We start from the raw sequence: 12,371 nt of genomic DNA, 5'->3' as shown, positions 1-12,371 counted from the left end.
CAGGCCTGGAAATATAACCTGTAGCCCTTCAAAAGCTCATGATATATATAAAAAGGCTGGCATATGTATGTTAAGGGTAAAAGAACAAAAGCCTCGAAATAAAACCCCCCAAAATGCCAAGGCCCTACTGAAGCCAATAGGACTACTCAGATGCTTAAATTTACAAATATGTTGAATTAGCTTGATTAACTGGGGCCCAAGTAACTAGATTTCAAGCCAGAGTTCTATCAGAAGCAGTTCTCACCTCTCTGTTATTGCCTTCATCATCTACTCACAGAAGAGGAAAAGCCCTGAATTTAAGGACCATAATAACTTTCTAGGCCGCTTCATCCCAAGAGAGACAGTCTGTCACTCTGTATTCTTCCTTACAATAAATATCAGAAATACCAGACTACACTAACCCACTGATACTTGGAAGACACCTTTCTTTTGCTGTCTCTTACAGCTATCTTAAATGAGGGGTGGAACTCACAGCTGTTTTATGGAGGTTTAACCCAACCACTTACTATTTAAATTACAAATATTCCTAGTCATGATGCCGTCTACTTCCGTCAGCAACACTGTTATATGAACTTATAGCTGGTAAAAGTAGAGCACAAATAAACACAAGTTAAAAAAACTGTAAATTTAAATGAACTGTATATTTAAGGAGTGATATTTGCTTATTTCACACATACTTATTTTACTTGCATTGAAAAAGTGTGTGTGTGGGGGAAACCCAGTATTTATCTCAAATGCATTTTGTCAGCTGAAGAGATATTGTCTAAATAATTAGCAGTAAGTGAATATGAATATAATATGTTAATCTTTACACTAGGCAACTACCAGTTTATTATCAAGAAAACCAGCTTCCTTTAATCTAAAATATGTATTGTAATCTTTAAAATGGATGATCTCTCTTTGTCCTGAAGGTTGCTTATTAATAGAAAAAAAATAAAAGTTCCTATTGCCTGACTGGAGCCTTATCATAAAACGCACAATGTAATTCACAGTCATATTTGATTCTGAACTTACAATCTTTATGTCACAGTCAAGGCTATAATCAACTACACTACTGGAAAAAAAAACTAGTAGGAGATGCTAATGAAACAAAAGATAATTAATTAAAACAGATATCACACTCTGGTCCTTGTCTGCATATTGAAATAGAATTGAATTGCCTAAATAAGTGGTTTTCAACATGTGGTCCATGGACCCCTGAGGGGCCACAGACACGTCTAAATTTTCTAAAGGGGTCCGCACCTCCATTCAACATTTGTTAGCACATGGAAAAAGACTGAAAACCACTGACCTAAGTCTTTAAGGGACCTAGGTTGTATAGCAGATTAGTAAAATAGGCTTTCAACCCCAAAGATTTGGGTTCAAATATCATTCTAAGTCCTGGTTAAAAATTAGTTTGATGATCTCATACTCAGTTACTAGACTTCCCTCTTTTCTCCCAAGCTATTTATACAAATGCACTAAAGGTCTTCTCTCATACTTGTTTCCAATCTTGCAGTCCTTCCTCATACAGATGCTTGTGTGTGCTATATTACCACATACATATAGATAACATACATGAAAACTATTCTGGGACAGGAGCTGAGAGAACCTATGGACAGGGACCACTATGAGGCAGGAAGGCAATGTGGTACCTAAACACCAGAATTTGGAAATATTAATATTTCTATATTGGGTGACGATTAAAACAGAAAAAGACACTTCTTTGAGAGAGGCATCTAACTTTGTGTCTGTATATATGTACCAACAATTTGTGGGTACAAAAGATGGCCATCTAAATTCTGACTTCCTGAAGCACAGTAACAAGTGACAAATTCAAAAACGATCCCACACCACAATTTACCCAGGAATTTTAGGCTATCATCAAATCCTTCCCCAAACAGCTCCAAGAGAAAACGCTACAAACTCAGTCCCCACAAACCAACCCCAAGGACATTCTTCTTAAGATACACGCTTCTTAAGATACACAAACAAGAGAACCCAGGCAGACCCATCATATATGGCCATGGAACTCTTCCTGACAGAATATGGAGACTCATAGAAACCATCCCCAAACTAATCACCATGCAAAAGGCCAACTTCCTCCAGGACACAACTGACTTCTTTTACATACGCCACAATATTAACAACCTCTCTCAGAATACCATCCTTGCCACCATGGATGTCACATCCTTATATACCAGCATCTCTCACAATCACCACCCTGCACTTAAGCAGGGAGGAGTTTGTCTGGCTGGCCGGAAGAAGAAGGCAATGCTTTCTGGGTGGGGGTGAGTGTGACCTGTACCACAGAGGTTGGGGGGCATGGGTGGCAGAGGTGGTATCCGGCCTTTCCAGGGGTGGCAGTTGCAGGGGCCACTGCCAGGTGCAAGGATCATGCTCAACCAGTCACTCAGGGACTTCACCTGACAGGAGTCAGACTATTGGAATAGTAAATACTCAAAATACTCTTGGCCCAGAAGTGGGAGGTCCAGAAGCTGCACCTTCAGTGTGGGCACTGATGGTACTAAACAGCTGCTGCATGCTAATTTGCATTTACTACAGCAGCTTCAGGCAGCTAGGTGTGCAGGGTCTACATGGGGTCACAGGGCAGGCCCAGCCTGGCCTCAAGTTTGGGCAGCAAGACCGGGGCAGCCCCCCCGGCAAAGGTAGCAATGCCCATATTGCAAATGAAGCCCCAGGGCACATGGGGACTCATCGGCCATTACGGCAGGTAACCTCATGGGACAGAGTAGAGACTCCCGGGGGTCTCTGGGTGAGCAGAGCTCTGCAGAACTTCCTCCATGCAGTTCTCAGCACAGTTGCGCCAGGGCAGCTAGTGCACAGGGAGGTGTAAAAGACAGTAAATATGGGCAAGGTAAGCAAAATAGCAAACTGCCCAACAGGCCAAGGTTGCCTAAAACATTTAAAAAAAGGAGGGGGGAGGCTGCCTTCCTCATCTATGCAGATGTTATAGTACAGGCCTACCCACAGAGGAGCCCATACCAGCATCAACTTCCTGGACACCATGATTAGCTTCAACAATGGAACCCTACAGACAACTATATACAAGAAACCCGGAGATCACCATACCTACCTGCATAGATCCAATAACCAACCCAAACACATCAAGAAATCTTATCTACAGCCAAGCACTCAGTCAGACACCATAGAATATGCTCTGAGGAGTCTTCAAATAACTCCCCAACCTCTCTAAGCTCATCATCGGAAGCAAGCTCCCCACAGACCAGGACACACCCACATGAAGCGGCAGCAGACCCTGCCAGAACAACAGATGCAAAACTTGCAGATATATTTCCACTGCTACAATGATCAACACTCTCCACAATAAACCTTTCAAGATCCAGGGGTTCTACACATGCCTATTATAACATGTGGTGTACCTCATCCAGTGTACTAAATGCCCCAACAGCAACTATGTGGGTGAAACCTGACAATCACTACACTCTTGAATGAACTCACACAGGAAAATGATAACACACAAAAACACTGTATCACCTGTGAGTGAACACTTTTCACAAAGTGATCACTCTATATCTGACCTATCAGTCCTCATCCTCCAAGGAAACCTGCACAACACTTTCAAAAGACAAGACTGGCAGCTTAAATTCCTAATTTTGCTACACATTAAAAATCATGGATTGAATAGAGACACTGGACTTATTACAACTATCTATAACCCACTAGCAACCCTCCCCCCAGCTGTTTTTCCCTCCCCTTTCCTTTCCTCTCTGTGATGGTAGGGATGTTGAAATGTGTGGTAAGTACTTATGCTAAACATTCTGTTCCATCTTGTATTTAGCAGTGACACTCTAAGTTTCCCAGACCTAAAGAAGAGCTTTGTGTAAGCTCAAATTCTTGTTTCTCTCATCAACAGAAAATGGTCTTATAAAAGATATTCCCTCACCCACTTTACCTATATGACCCATAATTCAAATAGTAAGACTTCTTAACTGTATTACTGTACCCAAAATGGATTCTATAAGCAGAATTGCACGTTCGAAATCAGAGGATGCTTTTTTGAAAATCTGCTCCAGAAATAGTTTAAATGGACCAAAGTTTATTTAAATGAGTTATCCAATCCCTAACAATCATATTCAGTATCTTGTTTAAATGTCCAGATTCTCACTGGCTACAACCAAGAGTGTAACAATGTATGTAACAATACATTAAGTATATGATGTAGTCTATTTAATACTATACCTATCTTCATTTTCTTAATCTTTCATGATAAAAGATATTATACAGACATATCATATGTCATACACTGTCTTCCTGGTGGACCCTGCATGTATCAACAAGGGGACTAATAGCTTTTATTGTTTTCACAAAAGGTCTAATATGCACACATAATTTAAGTTGAACAATCATTTATCCACTGGCCTTTCCTAAGAATTTTTAAAACCATACTGAATAATTCAAATGGAATCATTTATAAATGATGATCATCATGCTTGCACCTTTCAAAGAGCGGGAGTTGATATTTCTGAATACACTCAATTATTTCCCTTTTAAAAAGGGTGAAGTTTGGCACTCATGTATTGAAAGGACTAATAGCAACTAATAATCAGCACCAGAGCTAGTGCATGTAGTAGTTGTGCAGGTTTCTCCATGTAGCTCTGTCACTGAACCTCAATCCTGACCTTCAACACTCCTGGGCTTCACCACTGATTATGCCAGAATGTGACAAATTATGAAATGTCTTATTTTTGCCCTGCACACAGCAACTAAGAAGAAAACACCAAATTCATTTCCACTTGTGATCTGAGTGAGAATTAAAACCCAAACACACCTTACACTCCCAGACTGCTCTGCTCTCACTTATATAAATGTAAATTATATGCCCCTTAAAATCAATGCAGTTACATCAGTTGGAAAACAGTAAGAGGTGAATCAGGCTCTTCATTTCCTAACAGAAAAATCTAAGGTGGCTGTGAAGCAATGCTTCCATTATCCATCACCTCCCATTTGTTTTCCAATAGCTTCCCAATTTTAAATATGGTCTCCTCTAACATCTTGTAGTGGTAAGCAGAAAAGAATACTTTCAATTCATTATAATATCATTACCCCTTTTTGACTCAAGCGACTAGCCAAAAAATTGGGGTCATGTAATAGAGAACAGGAGTGTCTGGAGATGCAACAATACCATACAGCAGTAAACTTTTGTTCCCAGACACCTTGGACATCCAGTAATGAGGGACGGTTGTGAAAGAACAAGGACCACCCACAAGTTACACTGAAAATTCACCTGGTTTTATGAATCCTCTACAGAGTGCCCTTCAACAAATTTTGTTGAACAAGCACAACAGGGGCAGATCAGCATGAAATGAATACTTGTATCTATTAAGCTTGTGGCAATCCGAATACAGAAAAGGGACGTGGCTTGACCAATTTTACAGATTACAACCTGATCTCGAACACAGTAACTTTTCATTAGTGCATCCGTACATTCATTTGTTGGCAGAAAAGCAAAACTTCTACAAATGCCCCTTTATCAGAATCATTGTCTTGAGAAAACTGGACACAAATGCATCTCCTATTGATTTCTGTTTCAGGATGTTCCCCTACATCATAATGATCAAGTTGTGCTCACTGTTGAACCACTGCATCATGACACTTCAAATTAGAACATTTGATTTTTAAAAAGAGTGAGACAGAAAGAGAAAACCATGAAAAGAGTAGAAAAAATCTTGTACTTACCAAATGCTCTGTAGAATTCTTCCAGAACTAGGTGCTTGTCACTGTTATAATCATCATATTTCAGCAGATCGAACAGAGAGCAGTCAGACAGATCCTTGCCAACCTCATCCCGTTTTATTACCTGACAAGAAAATTATGACCATGAAATTACATTTGAGCTCTTAGAGTTTCGCAGTATAATTAATTGTTCCTAATAATCATTTAATAGATCATTTTAAGGCTGCTTGGGCAATGAACTGAAACTGTGTAAAGTTGGGGATTTCCACTTGCTTTATAATTATTTATTACAGTTTAGAAAGTTAATACCTTTAAGTCAGTGCCAATGAGTTTACAGAAAAGTTTGTGAAATATGAAGAATATATAATATGACACAGTATGTAATAACACTGTATAGATATTCTGCTTTGCAAGCAAGATTTCACTGTATTGAAATTCTTTACAATGACATTGACAAAAAGAAAAGAGATGTATGAACAAGGACATTGTCTTCCTTATAACAACATTGATCAGTAGCAAGTCTCTCCATCCTATGACCTTCCCTTTCTCCCCACCCCAAATCAGAACATTTTTATTTTTGTTAGGTTCCAATTCTTATTACACCAGCAATTACATCAACTTCTTATACACATCTGACAAGCCTATTATATTTCCTAAGAACCTGTTATTAGGAAAGACCTGAAAATATATCTGTGTCTCCACAATGGGGGGCATCCACTTTGTAAGTGGATTATAATTAGTGGTTATTAGATTTTAACACTAATGAACCTCTGATGAAGGAATGTTCTTCTAATTTGTGCATCATTTATATTCAGTCTCTAGACTTTGCAAGGACAAATGTAGATTACACCAAAAATTGACAGATGCTAGTCTGCAAATCCCATAGATGCACCTAATATCTTGAAAGTGCCGTGAGATCTTTCATAACAAATGCTCAAGACCCGTGTTTTACATCACAGCTTAAACAGAAAACTTAATCATGCATCCATAAGAATCAAAGAAAACACAGCCAAGTGTTGTAATGCTGCAAGAAGATCAAACTTCTGCAATGAACACAGCTCAATTCAATATAAAACATACACTTTCTCCTCCTAAATAAATATAAACAAATAATAAATCTTCATCTGAAGGGATATTACAGTTTACATTATTACCTTTGAATACTACGTTTTCCCATAACCAAATGCAGAGAATCCAGACTGTTTCACAAATATGCAATTGGGATATTCCAGTTGCTCTACCCAAGGGACAACAAAAGCAGAAAGGAGCAATGCTGACAACTGAATTCACAGCTCTCCTTAGAGCAAATGAAAAAAATTTCCGAACATGCAAACACCATAAAACAAAAGGACCAATAAGCCTAAAGATAGGAAGTGCAAACTTATTTTTCCCTAACAAATGGGATGGCTCTCCTATAGAACTGTACAAAATTCTTTAAACACGTATAATGACCTTGTTAATAATTTATAAATGATAATTTATAGATGCACAAGCACAAAAACCTTAAAAACTACCATGCAAATAGTTTAGTTATTAAATAAGATGTTACCTGAAGAAAATTAGTTCTATTATGCATTATTTATCTAGCTTGTTTATTATGATTAATGCCACCAGAATGCAGAGAAAGATGCTGTATGGAATCTATGCAATGAAAGTGGTCCTTACGCACCCAATCATCTCCTTAGCTGGCTGATAAAAGGCAGAAATGCAGCCAAAGACAATTAAATATACATACCTTATGTTCCAAGTTAGTTACTGTGCTTATAGCATTTGGAAATCTCACTGTTATAGAAGTTTTACAAGTTTCAGCTAATTAACTTCTAAATTTGAGATGCTTGTGGATGTTAAAATTCACAGTTGGCTCATGAAAACAGAACTTTGTGTACACAGAATCCCTCAGAGCAACAGAACCTGCACTGTTCAGGCCAGGGCTACAAGGGCAAAACCACACTTTCCACATAATAGCTACTCTGGGCCAGGCATCTGAACTGACAACAGAAAGCCTGTCTCTCCTATGCTCCTAATTATTGCTGGGCTCCACTTGACTCAAATGGAACAGGGACAAGAGCTGGAGGTGGGGAGAAGGGGAGAATCTATTGGAATGAGGACCCGGGGAGTGGGAGACCAGAACTGGAGTGCGGGGGGGGGAAAAGGTGGGGAAGCAAAGAGAATGAAACTGGAACTAGGAGTTGGAAAGAAGGGGGAATGGGACTAGAAGAGTGTGTGAAATGGAAGAGAAGGACTGGGAGTCAGTGGGTGAGAGTGAGACTGAGATTGCGTGAAGGGCTGGGGCAAACTGAGAGTTGGGCGAGGATACTGGTACCGTAAATCAGTGTAACAGGGAGTGGAGGTGAGGAAAGAAAGAAAGAGCCATGCTGGTGCAGGAGGAGGGACAAGGAATCAGGAGATGGAGGGTGGGTAAGGAGACTGAGATGAAAAATGTCAGGAGTGGAGACTGGCACTGGTAACGGGAGAAGAATGGAACTAGCATAAGGAGCAATAGGTAACAAATTGACAAGACTGGGCAGGTCCAAAGGGACAGAGAAGAAGGCGTCATAAGCTTGGGGGGAAATGGGTGCAATCTGCTGTCAGCAAATATCTGTGAAACCCGCTGGCAAAGTATCCCACCTCCTTTTAGGACTAACTCATATAGGTTAACAACTTACTACTATTAGTCACTCAAATGACAGAGGTCTGTACAATGAGTCTAAAAGTCCCAAACCCTGCTGATGAGCCACATGGGCATCAATATGCTGTCATAGGATACAATTTCTATTCTTTATGTTGGCTTTTTAAAAAAACCTAGGAAACCACACATAAACACCTTTAAAGAGCATTATGAAGCTTGCAAAGTTAAGCATTCAAAAAATTAGGAAATACCAGGATTACAATTGCCCACGCAACCTAAATTCAGGCCCCTAGTGCCTATGCATTTTAACATTCTTTAATTACATGATGACATAGCAGGGGTTCTCAAAATGGGGGTTGTGACCCTTGAGGGGTCACAAGCTGTCAGCCTCCATCCCCAAACCTCGCTTCACCCGCAGCATTTATAATAGTGTTAAATATAACAACATGTGATTTTAATTTATAAGGGGGAGAGGGGTCACACTCAGAAGCTTGCTGTGTAAAAGGGGTCACCTACACAAAAGTTTGAAAACAAATGTCATACTTATGTTCCACAAGATCCCAGCTTCATTCAATGCACAGAATGGGTGGTGCTCTGGGAATGACGGCATGTCTACAATACAATGCTACAGCGGTGTAGTTACACCACTGCAGCTGTGCTGCTGTAGTGCTTCAGTGTAGATGCTACTTAAAGCTATGGAAGGGTTTTTCCCATCAGCACAGGTAACCCACATCCCTAAGAGACAGTAGCTAGGTTGACAGAAGAAATCTTCTGTCAACCTAGTGCTGTCTACACTGGGGGCTAGTTTAGGGTGACCAGATGTCCCAAAATTAGGGGCTTTGTTTTATATACGCAATTATAGCCCCCACTCCCGGAAAAAGTGTCCTGATTTTTCACACTTGCTATTTGGTCACCCTAGATTAGGTTGGTATTGTTACGGCTCTCAGGGATGTGGATTTTTTTATAATGCTGAGAGACATGGTTATACCGAAGTAAATTCCTAGTGTAGACCAGTCCTAAATTAGGATTATATAGTAAATTAAGGTGTTGTCTATAGGACCCTCTGTCTCATTTGTTGCAGATGCTGGAAGGTGTTTCCTGAATGAGGCATGGAGTTGCAGGAAGAGAAAGGATGGTCTCATGGCTAAGGAAGTTGAATATTACCCTGAACAACTGTCTCCTATCCCTGCCTCTTCCAGACTTCCAATGTGATGCTAGTCAAGTGAAAACCAAACTTTCCACAGACGGTCACTAATTAGGTGTTCCTCATTTTCTGGGTGCCCAACTTGAGATACTGGGGTCTGATTTGCAGATGAGCACTCACTGCTGCAGTTGAAGTCAATGGGAGCCATGGTTTGAACATATAAAAGGCTATATAGTGCCAAATACTTTGAAAAAAAAATCAGGTCTTAAACATCTCAAATTAAGCATCTAAAATTGGTGGATATTTTTGACTTTATTTTCTCTGTGCCTCAGTTCCCAAGCAGGAAGTTGGAGATAATGCTACCTCTTCCCCTCACAAAGAGTTCATGAAGGTAAATTCAGAGCAGGAATATGAACCTGGATCTCCCACATCCCAGGTGAGTGCCCTGACCACTGGGCTAGAGAGTCAGTCTGGGAATGTCTGCACTGCAGCCGGGAAAGGTGAGTCCCGGAATTGGTATATAGACTCTCTCTAGCTCTGTTTGAGCTAGTACTCAAAAAATAGCCGCATGGATGCTGCTGCATGGGTAGCAGCATGGGATAGCTGCCCAACTCCAAGCGCACCTGGGCTCCTGGGACTGAGATCAGGCTGCTATCCCAAGCCACCACCCATACCACAATGTCCACACTGCTAACTTCAGAGCACTAGCTGAAGCTGAGCTAGTGCAAGTCTGTCTACTCATGCTGGGAATCACATCTCCCAGCTGCAGCACAGCCATACCCAGACTGACTCTCTAGCCTGGTGGTCATGGCACTCATCTGGGATGTAGAAGACCCACATTCATTCTCCTGCCAGGGCCAGCTCTAGGCACCAGCAAACTAAGCACGTGCTTGGGGCGGCATTCCGGACACCTTTTTTTTTTTTGCTTCGGCGGTTGCGCTCCCGGAGGTGGGTTTTTTTGTTTTGTTTTTTGTGGCTTGGGGCGGCAAAAAACCTAGAACCGGCCCTGGCTCCTGCTTTGAATTTCAATTCATGAAACCTTTGTGTACCTCAGATCAGGCTAGCCCGAGTGTTTCTATCTGCACTGGGAATTGCACCTTCCAGCTACATTATGGACATAATCACCCTTCCTTTCTGCCCATATGAATATAGTTCCAACAGGAAAGAGAGAGTGCGAGACAAAGAGGCACTGAGTGAACTGGGTGAAACTCCAGAAACTTTTCTGGCTTTTACATGTAGTAGAAATACATTTAGAACCCATACAATTTGTCACTGGCACTTTTCTGGAGTGAGGACTGACACCATTTGAAACATAAGTCACAGTAAGAATGAGCGATTTTATTGTGCTTTACAACACAACTCAACTCACAAGAACATCCTACACTGTTTTACTTCAGAAAATCTCAGGAATTTAGTCAATTGATTTAAATCCTAGGGAAACAGGAGGAGAGATCATACTGAAACTGACATTCATTTTCATTGTCGGTTAAGATTATCACTCATTTCACTTTTGTTCTTGGCTATATTGGAGACAGGATATCCACAGTTAAATGCTACTACGTCTGGAGGGTTTAGACTAGCAATGACATAGTTTCCTTCATCAGCCCAGATGACTTCAAGTGCTCATGTGCTTTCCTATATAGGAACAGACATAAGCATACGCTTAAATACTTTCATAAATCAGGCTTTTACCTAAAGGGCACAAACATTGGGTTAACTACCCAATGAGTTCTTTGCTAGCTTGTTTAACTCCAAAAGAAGGGTATATGCAATGCAAAATACCACCACCACAATTGGCAGTAAAAAACTTTAAAAAAATCAAGAATTTAATTAGTATACAGAAAAAACTTCCAGCTTTCCTGCAGAATAACCCCTCAAGAAAAACATTGGCCAAGACCTGACTTAGACACAAGCACAAAGAAATAGCTCTTTTGGGCCCCCGGTTTCTACGGACTACGTGAACCAGCCAAACTGCAGCTCATTGGCCTTCTCTTTGATGCCAGAGGAGATAAATATCCCTGTGTGATGCTGTATGGAATCCGGGGGACACTTTAGAATATTATGAATATGAATATTGTAAAATTTCAATGAGTTATGCCAGATATACCATGTAAGATATCTGCAAAAATGTTATGATTTGCCAGATATGATACTCTTGTTTATAAGTTTGTATCACTGTTTGTATTATGAGTTATAGATATGTATGTATATGTATGTCAAACTTGGGCTACGCTTCTGGGTGACATCCCCAGACAGTTTGGCACCAGCTCTGCCTAGATTCCAGAGGGACTTTCAAACCAGCAAACTCACCAATACGGCTACGAACCTCATGGACTTTGAATCTTTGTTTGTATGAGACTGTTTTACCATCTAACATCTCTCTTCTTGTTCTCTCTTTTTTCTTTATAATAAACCTTTAGTTTTAGATACTAAAGGATTGGCTGGCAGTGTAGTATTTTGGATAAGATCCAAACCTATACTGACCTGGTAATTTGACTGACTTTTAAGGGTCAGAAGAACATTTTGTATATGTGAGCAGAGTTTTTTAAATAACTTCTCACTGTACTGGACCTAGGTGTTGATCGGGAGCCAGAGAACTGGAATGAAATAAAGGGGGCTGTGTGAGTTTTTTTTTTTTTTTTTGCTTCTTGATCTTCTTGATAACCAGTGTGGGGGATCAGAAACAGGTTGTGACTGGTTGGGGAGTTTAACTTCAGTGTTACCCACCAATCTTGGGAGTATCTGCTCTCCCTTTTATAGCCTGCCCTGACCTTGGCATTCCAGTGAGGACTTCCTCGGGCACAACGGGTCACACCCTGTTCCACATCTTCCTGCAGGAGAACAGGAGGTGGTGGCCTCATACATTATGGAATTAATAAAATGTGAATATTTACAAAACAA

The 12,371-nt window shown here is 40.5% G+C and overlaps 1 protein-coding gene across 2 annotated transcripts in view; it reads right to left on the bottom strand.

The window, feature by feature from the left end:
• The window catches only part of FSTL5 (follistatin like 5), a 561,350-nt gene that overhangs the window by 233,148 nt on the left and 315,831 nt on the right, over nucleotides 1–12,371 (bottom strand). For both annotated transcript variants that reach the window (XM_054031073.1, XM_054031074.1), the window contains exon 6: nucleotides 5,701–5,821. In XM_054031073.1, the coding sequence (XP_053887048.1) occupies nucleotides 5,701–5,821 (121 nt within the window). The remainder of the gene's footprint in view (nucleotides 1–5,700; nucleotides 5,822–12,371) is intronic.

The sequence above is a fragment of the Malaclemys terrapin genome, chromosome 5 (genome assembly GCF_027887155.1).
Source record: "Malaclemys terrapin pileata isolate rMalTer1 chromosome 5, rMalTer1.hap1, whole genome shotgun sequence".
NCBI classification, from domain to species: domain Eukaryota; kingdom Metazoa; phylum Chordata; order Testudines; family Emydidae; genus Malaclemys; species Malaclemys terrapin.
The sequence above is the reverse complement of the archived record's forward strand: the minus strand, read 5'-3'. Positions and strand labels throughout refer to the sequence as shown.